General features: G+C 52.0%; 1 protein-coding gene across 1 annotated transcript; it reads right to left on the bottom strand.

Annotated features, from left to right (window-relative positions):
- Positions 1–13: 13 nt before the first annotated feature.
- METRN (meteorin, glial cell differentiation regulator) lies at positions 14–4,018 on the bottom strand. The gene is made up of 4 exons (XM_084763132.1): positions 3,790–4,018; positions 3,182–3,582; positions 2,167–2,226; positions 14–2,084 (listed from the first exon to the last, which is right to left on the bottom strand). Exons 1-4 carry the CDS (start codon positions 3,885–3,887, stop codon positions 1,768–1,770), a joined length of 876 nt encoding a protein of 291 aa, XP_084619258.1. The 5' UTR covers positions 3,888–4,018; the 3' UTR covers positions 14–1,767.
- Between the last annotated feature and the right edge of the window lie 11,271 nt (positions 4,019–15,289).

Here is a 15,289-nt window from a genome sequence, read left to right as displayed (position 1 = left end):
TGTATTCTGGAGAGAGCAAGAGAGAGAGAGAGAGAGAGAGAGAGAGAGAGAGAGAGAGAGAGAGAGAGAGAGAGAGAGAGGCTCTGCCCCACCCAGCTCAGAATCTGGTCACCAAGAGAACTGTATCCAAGCCCTCCCACACACTGAATTCTAGATGGGGTTGCTCGGGTACAGCTATTCTTGTCTGCTGCTCCTGGCAGTATTCTCAAACCCAGAGCACCCAGAAAGCCCTGGCACTTTTACCTGACACTGGCACCCGCGCTCTGCTCCTCAGTGGCCAGGGCGCTCTACTTGGAGGTGCCTGAGGTCCATACAGAGCTTCCCAGGATGGTTTCTGTAATTTTGGTCCACCTGCTCTCACACACTGTTCCCCCTTGCTGCCTCTGTTTCCTTCATCGCTTGTTCCCTAGAACAAACCCGAGGCCACTGGGACAGTCTTCCCCTACCAGATGGACAGGTGAGGGGCTAAGCCCTTAGCACTCCATGGAGTTTTGGGGGAGATGAGAGTGAGTAGCTAGGAGCCAGTTCAGAAGCAGATGGTGGAAGAAAACGGCTTTGCCTACCCTCCAGGAGTGATCCTCTACCGGCATCACCCCTCCCGCTCCATACGCAGGCAGTCTAAGTGAAAACAACACGATGCTCTCTGTCCACCCCAAGAATACACACAGGTGGGATTTAAGCCTATAAACATTCCAAAGTAGCCATCCCAGGGCCTCTGTGTAGCGCGTGGTGCCACCAGCCAGCTTCACTGGCACAGTCTGGGGCAAGGACCCACGTGTCTGGACCCTGCACAGCCTTATCCCTCTCCCAGCTTGAATGAACAGTTTATTGGGATTGAAGATGGATGAAAAGCCTTAAAGGGAGGCCATGCAAGGATAGAAAGCCATTTCTGGAACTCCGCCCCCCAACTCCACTCAGCATTGGTGCTGAAGCAGTTTTCCCAGGAGCCATGAGGAAGAGGGGGCAGGAATCTGTTGGGTTGGGTCCTAAGAAACCTAGAGCACACCTCACTCAAGGGCTTTCAAGCTGCAGGCTTTGTCTGTCCAGGGTCTCACTAGCCTTTTGTGCAATAGGCCCAGGAGGAAGGCAGGGTCCAGCAACAATGGAGCCAGTGGCGGGAAACAGTCCTTAGAGACCCCATTGTGCATTTCTCCCGCCGGAAACGAGCGAGCAGGATCCTACAGTGGAGACCCCACACCCTGCAGGCGCTTTGCCATGTCTGGATGCTCAGCACGTCTCAGGGGCCTCCGGACAGAGGGGCCCATTCTTCCCCAAGGGCGGGACCGGGCCAAGGATGACTGTATGGCTCACAACGACCATGGAAGGGAATGGCACACTGCCAGAGTACAGCACCCCTCCCTTGCAGACCTCGGTCAGAGTTAGAAGTGGTGTCTGTCTGCTTGCCCCCACCACCACCACCAGGCCACCTTTAAAAAAAAATGCAATTAGCCCAAGTCTTCAGAATTTCAGCACTGCTGCTTTGAGCCCCAACAGCACCCTAGAGTTGGAGGAAACCGGAGCTCGCTGGTCAGCAGGCTAAGGGTTAGGAGGGCAGCAGAGGGGAAAACAAGAGAGGCAGATGCAGAGTGTGCCACAGAAGGCCAAGTCTACAGTGGCTGGTATGACCAGGCTATTTAGTATTCTATCACCTCACTGTGGGTACCAGGATGCCATCTGAGCCACACCCTTCCCACCCACCCTCCTACCACCCCTCCCCAGCACCCCATCCCTAGAGAAAGGTCCGGCTAGGGCTTGCTTCCAGGCCTTTCAGCCCAATACCACTTCACATGGGTTGAGGTGGGCTGTAAGGGCAGCTGTATAGACACGGCTGAACTCTTGGAAGCGGGGAGCACAGCCCAGCCAAGCTTCGCCAAATCGCCTCCAGCCCATGAAGAGGAACGAGCCTGGGCCAGGACGCACACCACAGCGCAACAAGGTACGAATGGAGGCGTGACCCTGGCCCTCCGCACTCCCTTCCTGGAACAGTGGCAGTGTCTGGCGGATGACACGGGTGGCCACCACAGTGATGACTGACTCTTGCAGCTCCACGTCGTGGGCGACCCCATGGATGGTCCCATGGATCACTACGAAGAGATGTGGTGGCCAGGGGTGAGCAGGAGGGCATGTGGGGCAGACCCTAAGCTCTCCCACAACAGGAACACTCACCAAAGTCACTGGTGCATGCAGCCAGAAGGAGCTCAGCATCACTGCAGGGCCTGCAGGCACCTAGCATGCAAGGCAGGTGTCATCAACCAGGCCTGGGATTTCTCAGCACAAGCCCACAGCTCCTCCCACCAGGAAAAGGTACCAGAGCTAGTGACTAAACCCCTTCTCCCAGCAATCACACAGCCTGGAGACACATGCCTACTGATGGGCAGCGCCTCGGTGCCTCATACGCGCCTTCTTGCACACCCATCTCATAAACTCAAACCCAACACTGGAACCTTCTGTGACCTCCCAGGATATTCTGGTGGACTCTGATTCTGGAGTCCCCAGCCAGGGTAGAACAGTCAGAGAGCGAGATCCCCCTGCGGGGTCAGGCTGCAGCTTCCAGAAGAGCAAAGCACTGGGCCTGGTGCCCTGCAGGGAGGCAGGGCAGGCGTCTCCATGGTGACCAAGAGGCACACTGGACTTTTGTTGGCTGGGCTGGGGGAGGGGAGGGAGGTCACCACCAGGCCAGGGAGCCCTGGACAGCTTTGGCCATAGGCTTTGATTCTGGCCCAGCCCACCCCTTCCCCCAACCCTCCAGAAACCAGAGACCTAAGGCTGGCTTGTCTGGGGGGAGGAGGTGGAAGAGGAGGAGGAGGGAAAAGAGGGAGCACTCCCAACACACCTCCCTATGACCTGGAAGCCACTACTATGAGAACACTCTTTTTTTTTTTTTTTTTTTTTTGGTTTTTCAAGACTGGGTTTCTCTGTGTAGCCTTAGCTGGCCTAGACTCACTTTGTAGTCCAGGCTGGCCTTGAACTCACAGCGATCCACCAGCCTCGGCCTCCCAAGTGCTAGGATTAAAGGCGTGCGCCACCACCGCCCAGCAGAGAACACTCTTATCAGAGTGGCCTCTGTCACGCTATATAGATGGACCCTGCGCAGTGGGGTGTTAAGGCCCATTTCCATCAGGCCTGGGTAAAAGGCCAATTTCTGACACCCACCTCCTCCCTAGCCAGTCTAGCCACTCACCATCTACACCAAGACCTTGGGCCTGGGGAGACATTTCTGCACGTTGGTCCTCGTGCAGCTCAAAACGGAAGGCAGCAACTCTGCGGCTGATGTCGCGATGTGGTGTGGCCTGGAGGAAAAGGGCTCGGCGCTCGCGGGGACCCCAGCGCACGCAGCGGCCCCCAGCCAGGTCTGGGCCCTCGGCCAGTAGCAACTCTAGGTTGCCTCCCATCCGTTCAGCGAAGACCTGGGCACCAGCAAAGGGCCGCGCCGGGCGCAGACAGACGATGCTGGGCCGCGTGCCCGGATCGGGGCCGCCCAGGGTCAGGCGCAGCGCCCCGGCTGGGTACAACCACTCGATAGCGCCCTCAGTGCAATCCAGGGTCAGCTGCCCCACGCTGCCGGGCTCCTGAGTCAAACCGCTGGGGACAGGACGGTAGTTCTCAGGTGGGTTGCCGTTGTTCCCTTAGCCCGTACACCCACTTTCCCGCGGCCACCAATACCTGCGTCCACTCGGTGGAACAGGACGTTGAGGTCTGCGTTTCCTCCCTTCCCAGTGGGAGGGAGCCCTCCAACCCAAGATGGGGAAAAAAATCCCACCTCCCCAGAGCCCCTCCTGGGGACCGTACCTGCCCCTCCAGCTGCAGCGGTCCTCGGAGTAGCCAGCGCGAGCGGATGCGACCAGGAGGCCGCAGCATAGCGCGCAGAGAAGCGTGGCTACCACCATGGTTCGGGGACGCGCCGGGACTCCGGGCTGCTGCCCCGGGAGGGTCGGGGCTGCAGCGCAAGCAGCCCGCGGCGCGGCCGCCGGCCCGGCGCGTCCCCACAACCGGCGATCCCTCGGCTCAAACCCCTTCTGAGCTCTGGGGCTGGGGGGGCGGGGGCTTGGCTCTCGGACCAATCGCCACAAGCCCCAGAACTTTCCGCCAATTGCAGGGCCCTCGTGGGGGCGGGGCGGGCTCAAGGCGGGAGCCGGGTCCAAGGCCGGACTGAAGTAGGTTTTCCCATTTGCAGATCCCCAGTACCTTGGAACCTTTGGTGGTGGCGATTACGGGGGTACGGGGGGGGGGGGGCGGGGGCGAATAGGAGAGGGGAGAGAGGGTGTGGTCTCTGTCAACTGGAATCTGGAGGGCCATTCATCTTACTTGACCTTCAGTCTCAGTGGGCAGTGGAACTATGAGTGAGAGAGAGAGAGAGAGAGAGAGAGAGAGAGAGAGAGAGAGGGAGGGAGAGAGGGAGAGAGAGAAGAGAGAAGAAAGAGAGAAGAAGGAGGAGGAGGAGGAGGAGGAGGAGAAGTCTGCAGCCAACACTGGTACCCTGCTGCTGCTGATACTCCAGGGACAAGGGATTAGAACCCTTGTGTCTCTGCGTCCAGAGGGCACTGACTAGCCTGGGGCCCAGCTCATGGAGCTAGGGCAAGCCTTGGGTTTGGGGAAAAGGAAGCGCACTGGCTAGCTCTGGAAGAGCAGCGTGGGCCTAGCGGGCCTCCTTCTGCACCGCAACTTTCTCAGACCCGCCTACACACTCCGTGAGAGCTAAATGGATACCATGAAAAAGGAGGCACTCCGGAGGGGATCCGCAGGCTGGAAACAAAGCCTGGAAGTGCTTGACGGTGCCACAGGGCAGGCACAAGCCCTCCATAGTCAAGATGGATTGAAACAGAATCCCAACGCTACCTCAGGAGACCTGAGGATGCGGCTAGGTTATAGAGCGCCTGCCACACAAAGCACAAAGCCCTGGGTTTGATTTTCAAAATAATGTTCAACTGAGAGGGCAGTGGTTTTTGCCTGTAATCCCAGCAGGCAGGATGTAAAGGAAGGAGCCCAGATGTTCAAGGTCATTCTTGGCTCCACAGTGAATTCAAGGCCACTGTGGGCTACATGAGACCCTTTTAAGATAAAATAAAAGACACACTAGAGTCACTGGGAAACCCCCTCAAGAGAGAAGAGCTTCTTTGGAGCAGCTTCTCCTGGACCTGGATCTGACTGGAGGGATGGGTGGAGGAGACTGAAGAAAGAGGCAAGAGCAGCTTTGGGAGGGTCCTCGGGGTCTCTCCTTCAGCCCCGGGTTCTACCTCTGTAGCCCCCAGGCTCTGTTTGAAACCCTCCAGGTAGCCTGGATCTGGACTCAGGGACCTTGACTACTCCGAGGCCCTCTCAGACCAACGGGAAGACGTAGCTCAGTCCTTGACCCGGACAAGGGATCAAAACAAAGTATTATTGTAGTCACGAGGTGAAAAGTGGCCAGAGTCTTCCTGATGGGTAGATAAACAAAGTATGGTATGTCTGTGCTTGTAAGAAACAGTAAGTGGCAGGACTTTTTTGTTTTTTTTTTCGAGACAGGGTTTCTTTGTGTAGCCTTGGCTGTCCTGGACTCACTTTGTAGACCAGGCTGGCCTCGAACTCACAGCGATCTCCCTGCCTGCACCTCCCAAGGGCTGGGATTAAAGGTGTGCGCCACAGTGGTCCATCCAGAGTGGTTGTTCTTTTACCCCTTCATTTACTTTACCCATATTCTCTTGGAACTAGCCAATCTCTAGGGACTATGAGGTAGAGCCCAGCCAACAGGGAAAAGACACAGCTATCACTGTGTCAGACTAAAACCCACGCCCTCTGGGCTGGCTCCTCCCTGCAGTGAGCAGCTTGCCTCACCTCGTGGTCAACAGTGAAGGTTTGCCTTGTTGTGACACTTCATTTAGAGTCATGGTCTCTTGCTTCTAACTGAGTGGAGCCCAGCAGATTCCATCGGAAGCCCCTGACGGCAGGGTTGGTGTCTGTTCAGATTCATTTCCGTCTTTGGTCTCGTATCTCCTTGCCATGTCCTATTCTTCTCTTTTGGAACAGGAAGTTCGTTCTGTGCCACTGTATTGTGGATGTAACTTTTTTTTTTTTTTAACTTTATAAGAGTTCAAAGTTAAGAGTTTGCCTTGAGGGCTGGAGAGATGGCTCAGAGGTTAAGAGCACTGTGTTCTTCCAAAGGTCCTGATCTCAATTCCCAGCAACCACGTGGTGGTTCACAAACATCTATAATGAGATCTGGTGCCCTCTTCTGGAAGGCAGGAGTACACTTAGGCAAAATACTGTATATGTAATAAATAAATCTTAAAAAAAAAAAATCAAAAAGAGTTTGCCTTGAGTCTCAGCTGAGACTTTGGGCTTTTGTGTAATGTTAGGACTGTTACGATTTTGGGCACTTCGGACAAGTGGGGACAAGTGGGATGTTATAGTGTGGCATGACTTGTTTAGTGTGGAGGTGACAGAGAAGGGTACCTTTGTGAAGGTTAATCATCATCACCAACCTTACTAGATTTGTAACCGCCTTCTGGGTATGTCTTTGAGGGTGTCTCCAACCTGTTTAACTGACATTGCTTTTGCTTGGTGTTTCGCAACAGCAAGGAGAGCAGTAATGGGCTGCATGACAAGGCAAACGCTCTGAACGCTGCTTAATGATATTCCTGAAACTGGTCGGGACGGTAGGGGAGGAGGTGCTGCAGTGATGTGCAAGGCCTTGGATTCCATTCCCAGCACCCAACAACAACAATGATAATAACAAAACAGGTGGAGAGATGGCTCAGCTGTTAAGAGAACGTGGGCTCTTGCAAAGGACTTGAGTTTGGTTTCCACTACCTACATCAAGTGGCTTATAGCCACCTGTCACTTCAGACCAGGAGATCCAGTGCCTTCTTCAGGCCTTCATGGGTACCCACACATGTATGGGAGACACACACGCAGGCCAGGTTGGTGTCTACATAGAGAGTTCCAGACCTTTTAGTTACACGGTGAGACCTTGTATCAAAATAAGTAATGATTTTGGGCATGGTGGCACATACCTTTAATCCAGCACTTGGGAGGCAGAGACAGGCAGATCTTTGTGAGTTCAAAGCCAGCCTGGACTACATAGTGAGTTCCAGGAGAGCCAGAGCTATTTAGAGAGACCCTGTCTCAAACGAACAAAACAAATAAGTAGTGAATCATGGTGATGCACCTTTAATTCCAGCACTCAGGAGGCAGATGCAGGAGTTTGGGGGTAGCCTGGTCTACGTAGAGAGCTCCAAGACAGCTGGGACTAGAGATCTTGTCTACAAAACAAAATAATAATAAAAATAAAATGGACTGGAGAAGCTGGGCATGATGGCACAAGCCTTTTATCCCAGCACTCAGGGAGGCAGAGGCAGATGGATCTGAGTTCAAGGCCAGCCTAGTCTACAAAGCGAGTCTTGGACATCCAAGGCTATGCAGAGAAACCTTATCTCAAAAAACAAAAGCAAACAAAGAGTTGGAGAGCTGCCTTAGCAGTTAAGAACACATTACTATTTGCAGAGGATCTAAACTGTGTTCCCAGAACCTACATTAAGAGGATCACACAGCATGAGACTACAGCTTCAGGGAATTCAACAACAAACAAATGTACTCATGTGCATGCATGCATGGGCGCGTGGGCGCGCGCGCGCGCAAACACACACACACACACACACACACACACACACACACAAAGGTAAACAGTAAATAGAAGTGGGCATGATAGTACACGCCTGTAATCCCAGCACTCTGAGAGGCAGAGGCAGGTCTGTAAGTTCAAAGCCAGCCTGGTCTACAAAGAGAGTTCCAGGATGGCCAATGCTAAACATAGAAACCCTGTCTCGAAAAATAAAAATAAGTAAATATATCTAAGAAATAAATCATAAATAAAATGTTTTCACCAGGCAATGATGGCATGCCCCTTTAATCCTAGCACTCGGGAGGCAGAGGTAGACAGATCTCTGAGTTTGAGGGCAGCCTGGTTTACAGAGTGAGTTCCAGGACAGCCAGGACTACACAAAGAAACCCTGTCTTGAAAGACAAAAACAAAACAAAGTGTATAGGGAGTAGGGAGGCTGGAGAAATGGCTCAGTGGTTAAGAGCACTGGCTACTCTTCCAAAAGACCCAAGTTCAATTCCCAGCACTCCACATGGCAGCTCACAACTGTCTGTAACTCCAATTCCAGCGGGTCTGACATCCTCACATAGACATATATGCAGGCAAAACACCAATATAAAAAATAAATAAATAAATCATTTAAAAAGAAAAAGAAAAAGAAAACAAAAAACACTCAATGAAAAGACAAGACAAAAGTAGAAAACTAGGCCAGGCGTGGTGGCACACACCTTCAATCCCAGCACTCGGGAGGCAGAGGCAGATGGATCGCTGTGAGTTTGAAGCCAGCCTGGTCTACAAAGCGAGTCCAGGAGAGTAAGTGGGGCAAGGTGGCACATGCCTGTAATCCCAGCACTTGAGGAGGCAGAGGCAGATGGATCTCTGTGAGTTCAAGGCCAGCAAGTTCTACAAAGCTATTCCAGGACAGCCACGGCTACACATAGAAACCCTGTCTTGAAAAAGAGCAGAAATAAATAAATAAAACTGGAAAAGAAAAGGAAAAAAAAAAGAGGCATGACACTGCCTGATGGCAGCATAGCAGATGCCAAGGCATTTACAGAAGGACACAGGACACCTTGGGTCAACCATAACCCCAGCTGTCCAGGCCTAAGAGCTTGCAGGGTACTTCACTAATTCTTTGGCGGGCTCTTCCAGCTCAGGCCACTGAGGCAGACAGTAGTCTCCAGGCGCCCCCTAATGGTGATATGAGGCATGAGCTGGCCAGTCTCAGGGAGTTGGCACCCCACCCTAGCCTTCTCCAGAAGCAATGGCTAGAGTCCTAGCAGTAAGAGGGACTCCCAGGGGTAACCTGGTCTGAAAGAAGCTCTCACCTGACCTGAGTATCTACACCTTCATCTTTTAGCAATGTAACAGTGATGCTATCACCATGGGAGAAGACCTAGACAGATGCCATTTGTCACAATTGTCAGGGAAAGAGACACTTGGGCATCATTAGCTATCAGAACTCTGTTGGCCATGGCCATAGATTCCAGAAGGCCATGACTAGCCTCAGGATCCAACGTACCTGGTACAGGTGCTTATAGATACCCAGAGAGAAAATGAGTAAATGGATAAATGAGGGCATCCAGACTGGATAACTCTTAGCTATTTATGCTCAGCTTGGAGGTTTCCCTGAGTGTCTCAAGATGTAGTGCCTTTACCTAAAGAAAGGGGTCTCGGCTGGGCGTGGTGGCAGACACCTTTAATCCCAGCACTCAGGGAGGCAGAGGCAGGTGCATCACTGTGAGTTCGAGGCCAGCCTGGTCTACAAATCGAGTCCAGGACAACCAAGGCTAACATAGAAAGATCCTATCAGAAAAAGAAAAAGAAAAAAGAAATGGGTCTCAGCAGGTGGTGCTGGCTCACACCTTTTGGGGGAGGGGGTGGTACAAGACATGGTTTCTCAATGTAGCCTTGCAAGTCTTGGACTCGATCAGCTAGCCTCTGCCTCCCTGTCCACCATACCTGGCCTGCCTTATATCTTTAACCCTTTGATCTCGGTTCTCAGGAGACAGTGACAGGTGGATTAATATGAGTTCAAGGCCAGCTTGGTCTATAGAGTGAGTTCTAGGACAGGCAAGGCTACGCAGAGAAACCCTGTGTCAAAAAACAAAAGGAAGGAAGGAAGGAAGGAGGAAGGAAAGGGTCTTTCTTCCCACACAAGTCAGAAAAAATTAAAAAACACAAAAGGAACTCAAATCAAACAAAGATGTACTTCAGGAAGTTGGGAGACGGCACATGGAAGTTTGTGGTCTCTGAGTAAGGGACTACAGAGACCAGAATTGTCCCAAACTTCTAGCTTGCCTGACCCTAGCCAAAACCACACAGCATCTCAAAACTCTTCAAAGGGGGTTTTCTAGCTACTTTCTGCTGCTATAGTAAAACACTGACCAAAGCAAACTTGGGGAGTAAAGGGCTTATTTGGTTTATATTTCCATGTCATGGTCCATCATAGAGAGAAACTAGGGCAGGACCTGAACACAGGAAGCTGGAGGCAGGGCCCTGGAGAGCATCAGAGAAGAGCCGTTTATTGGCTTGTTCTCTCTGGTTTGCCCACCTACCCAGGAATGGAACTTCCCACAGAGGGGTGGGTCCTCCTATATCAATTAGCAATAAGGAAATAATAAAAAAATACCTATTAGTAATTAAGGAAATGCATCTTGCTGGGCAGTTTAATCTCAGCACCCAGGAGGCAAAGGCAAGTGGATCTTTGCAAGTTCAAAGCCAGTCTAGTTTACAGAAGTGAGTTTCAGACAGCCAGGACTACACAGTGAAACCTGGTATCAAAAAAACAAGGAAAAGAAAGAAAGAAAAAAGAGAGAGAGAGAATGCCTCTTCTTTTATTATTGTAGATAGATAGATAGATAGATAGATAGATAGACAGACGTGCTTAGAGTCAAGGACATGCCTTAAAAACACACTCACAGAGGTGGGCACAGAGTGAGTTCGAGGCCAGCCTGGTTTACAAAGCAAGTCTAGGCCAGCCAGGACTAGAAGAGAAACCCTATCTCAAAAAACCAAAACCAAACAAAAAACAAAAACAAGAACATGCCCACTGGCCAATCTGATGGAAGAAATTCCTCAACTGAGGTTCTCTCTTCCCAAGTGTGCTGACAACAAGACTATATCCATCACGGGGCTTGGATAACCAGGCTGGAAACCATGCTGAGACCTGTTTCCTGTCCTGTCTCCCCAGGGCCTTGCAGTGCACCTCATGGGATGCAACGGGGAGCAGCAGAGGCCTTGGTGCTTGTTCCAAGGTGCTTGTTCCAAGGGTCACTGCTCAGGCTGCCCATCTCCAGCCATGCTGGCCCCTGCGACACAGGCCTTTGTAGGCTGAGGACGTTGATGCAGTGTGCTGGGCCCTGAGCAGAGCAGAGGATAGGAGGTCCTAACATTCAGCAGGAGAGGGGATGGCAGACATTCAGCTGCCTCACAATGAGCAGGCCATCCAGGGAGACAATCTGGGAAGAGCTAAAAGTAAGGAGAGTGGGGGCTGGAGAGATGGCTCAGTGGTTAAGAGCACTGCCTGCTCTTCCAAAGGACCCTGGTTCAATTCCCAGCACCCACATGGCAGCTTACAACTATCTGTAACTCCAAGTCCTGACACCCCTACACCAACACATGCACATAAATTAAAATTAAATAAAATATTTTTTAAAAAAAAAGTAAGGAGAGTGGGCAGCGATTAGAGAACCAATGGCCCTAGGACCATGGAGCCTTGAACAAACAACCACAGAATACAAATAGGAAGGATGGCAGGGTCAGCTCCCTAGACCTATTGCCACTGGGTGAGTTTGGGTTTCCCCCCTGATCTTGTGAGAAAATGGGGACAAGTCTTCCGCTTGCCCAAGACTCCGCCCTTCATAGACCTCAAATTTCACTTGAAACCAGGTGGAGACTAGATATAGTTGACCAGAGACCCTTCCTGTGTCCCTAGCGGAGCCTGTGGCACCAGGACCCTTACAGCAGGACTGAGTGTATATGCTGATGGGTAGGGCCACATCTGTAACTGATGGACAGGAGATATCAGGGGACAAGTAAAGAACATCAGTCACTCACTGTGAGCACTGCGTCTGGTGACTGTTCCTAGCTGGACCTGGGCAGCTCCAGGGTGATTCAGCCATCAGCCCCTTGAACACAGAGACCTCATCCAGGACACAATCATAGCTGCCAGCTCCCAAGCGGCCTCAGGTTCTCACTCATTCCCATGGGATCTGGATAAATCAGCCTAGCACTTCAGGGGGTCAGGCATTGAGGTTTTTATCGTGTGAGTGTGTGTGTGTGTGTGTGTGTGTGTGTGTGTGTGTGTTTATTTTTCCTGAGAAGCCCACCCCTCCCCACCCCCCAACACCTTGCTTCTCCTGAAGAACCCAAAATGCAGCTGCTGATTGATTTGAAGCTGAGCTAAAAATAGCCCCTGGCTCCAGCCAGGGCCAGGGGAAAATATCCCATTGCTAGGAGACGACCGTTGCCGGGAGACCGCCATCACTAGGCGACGAGGCGTGCTGCTGAGGTGACAGCTGGGCCCTGAGTCATCCTCAGCCTTGACATGGGGTGGGCCAGGCCAGAGCAGAGGCCAGCAGAGAACCTTGGTGCCCTCACCCTGTCATCAGGGCCGTGGGACAACAGATGTCCCACCTGCTTCTCTCTGGTGTTCTGGGCAGGGACAGGGCGGGGCGGGGGGGGGGGAGGAGAGGGTGAAGCAGAATAGGCAGGGAAAGGAAGGGGAATGGGAAAGCGCACAGGGTAAGTAAGGGAGAGAGAGGAAAAGGGTAGCAAGGATCAGGGGCACAAAGCACCTATCCGGTATCTGGCCTCAGGGTGACTCACGTTGTTCTGGAAGGGGTTGCTGTCACCACCAATACTGTGCTAGAACATTCAGGGCATTCCTCCTTAGAGCCCAGCCACACTTCTCTTGAAGGGGTTCAGTGAGGAGAACCACCTGGGGAGGATTTGGCCCAGCCACGCATCTCCTGAGCACCTTCTCCACACTAGAGCCTCACAAGGCCGGGCCTGAGCCCCTCCTGTGGAGAGAGTCCAGGAAGGAGTAGAATTACCGCTAAGCCTGGGGCGTGATCCCCGGGTGCTCCCTCTGCCCTCTGTCTCTGAGCCAAATGTGCCAGCAGCCTTAGTCTTCATCCCCGCCCCCCATCAGTGTAGAGTTGGACCCCAGCAACCAGGACAGGAGACAGTCCTCTGACACCATGGTAAGGGTGATAAAGGTGGGGATCATTTTAGATGAGGGTGTCTCAAGAAGACAGGGGTGCTCTTAGTGAGAAGTGTTCCAGGTAATGAGTGCTCCCAGTAAGGGTGCTCCAGGCAAAGGGTTCTCCAGCTAAGTGTTTTCCAGTTCAAAGGTGCTCCCGTTGAGGATGTTTCCAAGAAGGCACCCTGCTTCGCTTGAGGGTGCTCCAGGTGTGGGTGCTCCACGTGAGGGTTGCTCCGATGAATTTTGTTTCAGTTCAAAGGTGACCCGATTGAGGGTGTTTCGAGTGAGGAGTCCTCCAGGTAAGGGTGGTGCTCCAGGTAAGAGTGCTTCACTTTAAGGGGTGCTTCATTGAGAGCCCCTCCACATGCCCTTAGGAACCAAATTCATAGATCCTCCCATATCAGTCCCTGGAGACTAAGCCAAGATGAGAGCATCCTGGTTGAACTAGTCCTACACGCTACCCTATATCCTGTGGAGGGGATGAAAAGTCCTCTGTGCAGCCAACTGGACCTTGTCTGACATACTTTTCTCAGGACATAGGATGTTCCAAAAGCATCACTTGGGGAGCAGCAATCCTCAATGGAAGGTGCTTCAAATCCTTTGTGTTCTGCTGGGTGCCCTGGGAACTCCATCCTGGCCCTCTAGGGGTTGTATCAGGCACCAGCCCCCTGAAACTGGGCCATCAGAGAGCCAGTAGGTCCTGACTGAGAAGAGGAGGGTCTTAGTGTTGTGGGCAGACATGGGGCTGACAGCTCCTAGGAAGGATATTTGCCAAGTCTCAGAGTCGGGGGGGGGGGAGAGAGAGAGAGAGAGAGAGAGAGAGAGAGAGAGAGAGAGAAAGAGAGGAGAGAGAGAGGAGAGAGAGGCTCCCGATATGAGGATGGCAGAGGGAGAAGGAAGCAGGTGGATCTCCGTGTGAGGAGACAGTAAAGGCCCCAGAGCAGGGCTCAAGAACCTCCTAAGCGTCCTCGTTGTTTTCTCAAAAACGGGGCCACTGTGTGCCTCGGCCTTCCTCATACCCGCCCTTCACTCTTGGGGTTACTCATCATATATGCCTAAGCCAAGGCACTATCCCAGTGTGGTGATTCCCCTGCGGGCTTTACAGCAAGCAGGGAAAAACTGATCAGGGCAAGAATAAAACTTGGCTCAGCCTGATTAAATTGTAACCAAAACTTCTAGCGTCTGGCCCAGACCATTTTACTTTAGCCATATTTAAGTACAGCACAATTTTTTTTTGGGGGGGGGGAGAGGAAAGTATTCAGATAGCAATTACACAGATAACAGTGTACCACAGTTCAAAATGTGTTTGCATTGTGATTCTCCCCCCGCCCCCACCAAACAAGGTTTCTCTGTGTAGCCTTGGCTGTCCTGGACTCACTTTGTAGACCATGCTGGCCTCGAACTCACAGAGATCCACCTGCCTCTGCCTCCCCAGTGCTGGGATTAAAGGTGTGCGCCACCACTGCCCGGCTACATTGTGATTCTTTACAAAGTACATCTGGCTTCTTTCCCAAGAATGGGTACTGTTGACTCAGAGATGGTGCCCAAGATTTAAGGGTCTAGGGAACTTGACTGAGATAGACATAAAGCTTGTGGGTGTCAGGATTGTCCTGGCCCTAAGATAACACAGAAGTCACTTAGGCTGTTGTAAATCACAAGGGGCATCACTCATAAGAAAGGATTTTATGGACAAAAAGCAATACAAGGTTTTAAGGGGGAAAGGTCTGCAATAAGTAAATTCTGGGAGACACGTACAGCACCCTCCACCCAAGGCCCCATTCTATTACCCATTGCCTCCCTGTCAGTTAACCCAATGAGTGGGACGAATACTGCCTGATTGCCTGTGTCTACACTGGTCTCTGCCCAATACCAATCCACTGTCTCTGATCCATATCCAGGGAAGATGGTAACACTCCCGTTCCAGCCACACATGCCTGCCCTGATCCTGGCTAAGGGAAACTGGACTCGAGGCTGGTAAAACTAGTGCTTCAACTTTTTAAAACCAGCCAGGGCCTTGGAGAGAGAGAGAGAGAGAGAGAGAAAGAGAGAGAGAGAGAGAGAGAGAGAGAGAGAGAGAGAGAGAGAGAGAGAGAGAGATCAGTCTTTGTTTGTCTTGCAAGCACAAGGTCCTGAGTTTGATCCCCAAAGTGCATGAAAAAAAATCATTTTTTAAAATTTAAAGTTGAACTTTGTGGCACGTGGCTGTAACCTCAGTACTGGAAAGGTCAACATCCTTGGGACGCAGTGACCAGCCAGCCTAGCCCACTTGGTCAATTCTGAACCAGTGAGAGAACCTGCCCTCTCACACTCTGCCCTCCCCCCCAAAAAATAGGAAAAAAAAAGAAAATGGGAGAAAAAGTGGACAGGCTAGGGGATAACTATGTGGGTAAAGTGCCTGCTTGTAACCCCATCATTGAGGCGCAGAGACAGGAGGATCTCGAGGACCTGCCAGTCAGCCAGTCTAATATAAATGGTGAGGCCCAAGTTCAAGGAGAGATCCTGTC

This window comes from Acomys minous (assembly GCF_964271855.1).
Source record: "Acomys minous genome assembly, chromosome: 16".
Taxonomy (NCBI): Eukaryota; Metazoa; Chordata; class Mammalia; order Rodentia; family Muridae; genus Acomys; species Acomys minous.
Note: the sequence above shows the minus strand (reverse complement) of the source record. Positions and strands in the feature narration are given on the sequence as shown.

Excerpts from the sequence above, each read along its gene's own strand:
- METRN (XM_084763132.1), bottom strand. The coding sequence starts at position 3,887 with ATGGTGGTAGCCACGCTTCTCTGCGCGCTATGCTGCGGCCTCCTGGTC. Across the intron at positions 2,227-3,181 it reads CCAAGGTCTTGGTGTAGATG|GTGCCTGCAGGCCCTGCAGT; the intron begins GTGAGTGGCTAG and ends CTTGCATGCTAG. Across the intron at positions 2,085-2,166 it reads TGCATGCACCAGTGACTTTG|TGATCCATGGGACCATCCAT; the intron begins GTGAGTGTTCCT and ends ATCTCTTCGTAG.